Source organism: Pyxicephalus adspersus, chromosome 2, assembly GCF_032062135.1.
Source record: "Pyxicephalus adspersus chromosome 2, UCB_Pads_2.0, whole genome shotgun sequence".
In the NCBI taxonomy this organism is placed as follows: domain Eukaryota; kingdom Metazoa; phylum Chordata; class Amphibia; order Anura; family Pyxicephalidae; genus Pyxicephalus; species Pyxicephalus adspersus.
In genome coordinates this window covers 117,881,109-117,887,575 of record NC_092859.1, presented here as the reverse complement: position 1 = coordinate 117,887,575, position 6,467 = coordinate 117,881,109, and the positions used below count along the sequence as shown (strand labels likewise).

Here is a 6,467-nt window from a genome sequence, read left to right as displayed (position 1 = left end):
CAAAAAAACATCAAGCATTAAAGATTCAAACGGACCTGTGAAATGGACTGGAGAAGCGCACAGAACAGGGAGCAGGTGTGCGCTAATCAATTGCTATCACCTCATCATTGAGATTAACATCTCCTCTTGAATCGCGCAGCTGAAAATTAATCGTCTTAATTGGCGTATTAGAGAACATTGCTCATTTTTGCAGGACACTGGTAGGCGAGTTCACTAGAACTCGGCCCCGACTCGCAGGAATAGAACTTGCAGACCAGAACGTTTGTACGCGCATTTTATTGATAAATCAGGCCCACTGTCCAGAGAACGAAGCACAGAATATTACAGCCATTTCTATCCTTTAGATCTTTTTACACACAGTCGATCTTAGCTGTACCATCAGCCAACAAGTTCGGCTTCTTCCGCTATGGAAGATGTGGTTTAAAGCTACGTACACACTTCCAATTATTATCGTCGGAAAACGAACGACGAACGTTTCTGCACGATATATATGAACGATCGTATAGCACCGATCCCGCACATAGAGTTAACGACACGATCGTTCGTAGATATTGTATACACAATAGATACGATCGTTTTACATATGCTTAAAAACATAACTCAAAATTAATTTGTTTAGAATTACTTACAGCATCATAAATTATCTCCACAGGCTGGGACTGCACAATCAGGACTTGATCTGCAATGCTGTCCTCGGGATTAGTTTCAAACTGAATTTTAAGAAGGGATGACTCACTGGAACCAATACTGCTTACAAGGGATGGAACAATATTCTGTTGCATGAGGCCAGTCACATACCAGTGGTCCAACTTTGCTTCCACCCTAAAATTTGCATATAAAGTTACAATGATGATCACATTTCAAATGACTACTTTATGCATTGTAGTCTATACAGGCTGTATGATCAGAACATTATGTGTAAAGAAACACCTCAGCCAATAAAACCATCTGCACGCCTGTTGAACCAGTCAATTTATAATGATAGTATCTCATTGGGACACAAACTCCTCTATCTGTCTTTTAGAAACAACAATACCAAATGCTCTCGCTACCTCATCACAAGGTAAAGTACATCTTCCTATTCCACAAGTTCCACAATTCCTGCCAGCTAAACACATGGGCTTGCAAGATTCCCCCAGAGGAATGTTTGAGGGAAGGTCAGATTTTTTGTTTTATAAATGGAGACCAAACCTGCTCTGAAAACAGTCTTCACCAAGGAGGTTATAAAAATCAAAAATTTATAGCTATTTTATTCATATCAAAAAGGCAGCTTAAAAAATAGAAGAATGTTCACAACATTTTAAGCCACAAACCATCTTTTTTTCAAGCCAATTTCTTCAGGTTCTAGGTTTGCTAAAGCATTGGCAGACCATACATTAGGCACATGTTTGAGGCATCAGGCAAAATAAAAATAACATCCACACCGGAGATTAAAGATCAGTCACAGACTGCTTTAAATCATAATCTGCCCTGATCTTTTACACCCGTAAGAACCAACAGCCATAGTGGCCCTGGAGCCTCCTTCCAGCTTTACATTAGGTCTCCATGCTCTCCAACAACAATTGGCCACTATGGCATAAAGAGATTAGCTGCTTCAGCAGCACAGGTTTAAGACCAATTCTCTTGTGGATAGAGAGAAAGTAAATGACCAGTGTGGGAAAGTTAGGAGTGTTTAAACTGCACAAAGACAAATGATGTTAAGGTGGGCACAGACATTGGCCTCCAATGTGAGCTGGGCAATGAACAGACAACCAATATAAAGGGGGGGCAGAATATTTAGAAATGGTCAATTTTTCATATGAAAACATTTTGCTGCTTTGTTTATCTTGTGTAAACACATTTCATCAATCATTATTTGTTAACGAATATCAACAGAGACTCAAAAATACATACAGAAAAGACTGCAAAAATGAAGCTTCACTTACAGTTCTAGGCAATGTGAGATTGAAAGAGCTTTCACTGTACCCAATAGCAGTAAAAAGTTTCTTTTTTTCTTCTGGGGTCATGAGGTCATCAATTTCTGAAACATAGTGTGACACAAATAGTAAATTCCAGCTACATAATAAAGGACTAATAAAGCTACGTACACACGCCAGATGATTCTTACTATAGAATCAAGGCTGGTATTGGATGAGAACCTGACTTGTGCACAGGGGCTGTCTGACATCATTCATGGATCAGTCCTGGCGGACGACAAACAACCGCAATGCAAGTGAAGGGTAGAGAGCGCAGCAGGCTGCCGCTCCTTTGTTCTTCCTCTCTATAGAGCTGATCGGTGCTGTATGCACAGCGCTCGTTAATGCATCTTTCAGTCATGAAAGATCTTTTCCAACGACAATTATTGAACCTGTGTACATAGCCTAAACCTGCAATAAAACAATATGCTAAGCTAAAAGTTTAACCTTATTATAATTATTAAATCCTTATTAGCTGAATGAAGATAAATGAAGATGAAGATTTTTTTTTATATTAACAACCATAGGACTTGTACATCCAGTCCAAATTTTTTTGTGCCATTCACTGGTTTTCTTCTGTTCCAACCTCCGTGTTTCATTTTATTCAAAAAATGCTATATGATTTCTAATTAGTTGTTTTGGCACTTCTCTGTTTGCAAAAAGCATTGAGACAAACATGTTCACAACAATATCAGAAATCAACTATAATGTATAATAATAATGTATATATAAAATGTATAATGTATTATGATCTTTATGCTGTTTTCGGGGTTCTGACATCACAGAAAAAGAAGAAAAATGCCTTCCACTCTACATCCCAAAATAAGACAATCTTCCAACATTGGCAGCCTTTGCCTATATTTAGCTAGCATTGAAGTACAAAATGAGACTAGGCTGAGATTTTGATGCGGTTACCGCTTTCTCACAACTGTTGATCATGTCTGCAGTTGAGATGCTACATGTAGCATCTCACCTGTGGCCACCCTTAAGGGAAAGAAAAAAGCTGATGGGTGAGCGGTTCATTACTGCCTGCTGTAGCCATCTGTATGATGATAAAACTCTGGTTCATTAAAAATAAATGCAGCCTTTCCCTATCAGCTGCCTCAACAAGCCCGAAAGGATACACATTTTAAGAATTAAGCATAATATAATAGTTACCTCGGCTTGAGCTTGCTGCCTGACTAGGATTATATTAAAAACATCAAGTTTATTTTCCAAAGCCTGAAAAGGAAGCAAAAATCAAATTTTTCAATAGAACAAAATAAGCACTTAATTTGATTTCTTCACAAACACACATGTACACCAACCACAAAATACTACAAAACCTTTTTTAAAAAAGCGTAGAAAATGGTTGCTCTAGTTAAGCTTTAGATGCAAAAACTAAGCAAACCAAGCAAAAAGACCTTTCAAAGTATATCTTTTCCTCGATTGTGTGTTTCTGGTCTAGGGTGAAACTAGTAGCATGCGTTTAGACCTTCCAAACCATGGTAAAAAGAAAGTTACCTTTATTTGCTTTCCTGTGTCATCAGGAACTTTTGTTTGGGTCAGCTTAACCATGTAAGCATTCTTATAGGCTTTTAGGTCTTCCCTGTGTTGTAATATGTTGCTCCACGACCACATACGAGTCCTCCGTTTAATATGAACTTCCAGAATGCTAGTAATAGCATACTTCCACCTGTAGAAAGTCAGAAGAAAATTTGTAAAATACATGACACAAAGTCATTAGCAAAAGAAAGTACACAATCTTTTTGCATATCAGAACATATTAAAAAAAAAAAAATCTGGTCAATCGCGTGTATTAAAATTATAAATCCAATCTTAGATAAACACAAAATGTAAACAACAAACTAAATCAAAAAGTAGGAGAAGCTTGAAGAAAGTATACTTTTTACCACATCCATAAAGATTACGAGGGCAAATAGCAGCTAGGTGATGCTAATTGAATGAACTTGCATACCCGATCCGTTTTTTCTTCAATGGGGGAAAAATTGCTGATCGCATGCGCTTATTTTCCCCATTTATAGCAGGCTACGTTCACCTGATCTCGCGCCTGCGCAGTGCGAGTTTGGGGACGAAGACAAAAGCCTGAAGACGGCAGATGAAGGCGTCCGGTACTTCCTCTGCGCTGTGGCAAAGGCGGGTAAGCAGGACGGCGTGGGACCGAACCCAGAAAAGCTCCAAAGAGATTGAGGGATCTGCGGGAGTAAAGGTGATGTTTTTTCCCCAGTTTGGTTCTGCTTTAAGAGAGCTGTGCATGGTAAAAGTATCTTAGCTAATACACATTTTTGGTTTTTAACACACTAGTACACTTTTTTATAGATAGTACTTTCTTAATCCTACAAATATATGGAGATTATTTTTATGTTGTTAGGACAAATATAAGTAAAAAAGAGAACATTTCACAAAGTGCCAACATACCATTTTTTGGGATCTTCCTCCAATGATACCAATGGCCTGTACTTCCGGTATGGAACATTCCTCACCATATAATCCACAGACTCCAAAAGGTCAATCATACTATGGTACTACAAAAAATAATAGTGGCAATAAATATGTAAAGCATTTTTAAAACTGATTAACCATGAAAAAAATATTTAATGCCAAAGAGTATTTTAGAAGAGTAACATTTGTGCACTAAAGTCAGAAAAAGCACTGGTAACAGCGTGGCCGTGCTCACCATTTTGTTCACAAAAATCACATTTCCAACCCTTACTGACATCCTGTATCTAACCATTTATTGTCAATATTTAAGATCTCCTGTAAACAGTGGCAAGAGTGCAATATTCTATCTTTATGATCAATGGGATTAGGGCAAACCATATGATTGCGGATGATACGCAAAATATTGAATCAAATAAAATCCAAATTACGTGATTAATCATACCCACTTTTTTTTACCAACACTTTTGATTACACCACTTCCAAATGATGAAAAAAACTCTTAGTCTGCTGATTCCCTTCAAATTCCCTTCAAATTTCTGGGTTTACTGCATAAGGGATTTTCAAGTCTGAACAAGCATTTATTGGTCATGCAAGTGTCTGATGTGTGGAGCTGGATTGTAAATTTCAGTTTCTACTGCAAGGGATAATTGTAATAGGAAAGCCCTGACCACATATTATCTCTACTATTTCTGTGCACTCCTCATGTTTTGATAGCTCCACTCTATACCTACTTTCTACTACTACTATTCTGGTTTTCTTTTCAATGCTAGGTATTCATTTGTCTTGGCTCTTGCTCCTCTATTTCCTCCACAATAATACTTAGTATACCTTCTGTGCATTCTCTTGGACTATACCGTTAAAATTCTAATATCATAAATACACAAAAACCGATCATGAAGGTCACCTTCTTAGGCCAAGTCATTGAGCGTCTTAAAAGAAAACAGCAAAAGTACAGCAAAAAAAAAATAAGTGGGTAAACATTTTAGTATACTTTACAGCCAAGTGGTACTAGTACACCTTCCTAGCATACATAATGAATGCATGAGAAGCTCAAAAAATTTTAATTGACCACACATGTTCAACCTACCAAGAAATATTTCTGATTGCAAAATTGTAGTATATATTTCCTATTACCTACCTGTGGTTTGGTCAGTTCTATTGCAACATGTTGAATTTCCATGTTCCAGTCTAACTTTGGTGTCTGCAGTTCAAACTCTGCATTAGGGTTGATGAAAAGCTTTGCAAATGCAGAAACTGGCTGAAAAACTTAAAATACAGAAAAAAGTATTTTGGTTGAAATGTATAGAAATATTCAGACCCAAAGTTTTACTATACATATTTATATGTGACATAAAAATGTTTCTGTTGCAATTTCTGATAATGAAATGATCACTGTTTTCAACAACTTGGTCTCAGCTACAAGAAAAATATGACAGAATCCAGTCTGTTAACATATTAGTACACACTAATTTAACATATAATCTTATGGGAAGACTATTGTTGGAATGCATGATCCGGTGACAAATACTCACGAAAATATTTCCAGAGTTTATTTGAAGACAATAAAAATCACATTTTAAGGAAATTTGTTAGTGTTACTTACTGTACTGATAGTCTGTGGGTTTTCCTCCACTGGACACGATACCTGATTTCAAACCAGCCTAAAAATAAAAGCACAAGTCAAAAGCTTGAAAACAAACATTTTCTTGACAATTACAAGTACCTGACATTTTCCTTTTCATATAAAACAATACTATCAAAATGTGCTAACAAGGGCTAAAGGGCAAAAACCTAAATCTTTTCTTCAGAGGATTGTTATGTATATCATGTATAGTTTTTGCATCAAGAAAGGCTACGTACACACATCAGGTGACTCTCGTTTGGTAATCACCTCCGGCCTGATATCGGCCAGGATCCGTCCTGGCTAACGATGACAATGAATGATCGTAATGGAAGTGAACAGGAGGGATCACAGCGAGGTGCCACTCTTGTCGTTTGCCTCCTTCCCCTCTACATAGAGCAGAACAGCACTGTATGTACAGGGCTTGTTCAGTCTTTTGTCGTTAGAAA

At 37.2% G+C, this 6,467-nt stretch overlaps 1 protein-coding gene across 1 annotated transcript in view; it reads right to left on the bottom strand.

Annotated features, from left to right (window-relative positions):
- The window catches only part of VPS13C (vacuolar protein sorting 13 homolog C), a 122,883-nt gene that overhangs the window by 92,368 nt on the left and 24,048 nt on the right, over positions 1 to 6,467 (bottom strand). The window contains exons 13-19 of the mRNA XM_072399072.1: positions 6,001 to 6,058; positions 5,536 to 5,663; positions 4,374 to 4,480; positions 3,459 to 3,630; positions 3,114 to 3,176; positions 1,894 to 2,114; positions 630 to 822 (exon numbers count right to left, since the gene is read on the bottom strand). Coding sequence (XP_072255173.1) covers positions 630 to 822; positions 1,894 to 2,114; positions 3,114 to 3,176; positions 3,459 to 3,630; positions 4,374 to 4,480; positions 5,536 to 5,663; positions 6,001 to 6,058 — 942 coding nt within the window. The remainder of the gene's footprint in view (positions 1 to 629; positions 823 to 1,893; positions 2,115 to 3,113; positions 3,177 to 3,458; positions 3,631 to 4,373; positions 4,481 to 5,535; positions 5,664 to 6,000; positions 6,059 to 6,467) is intronic.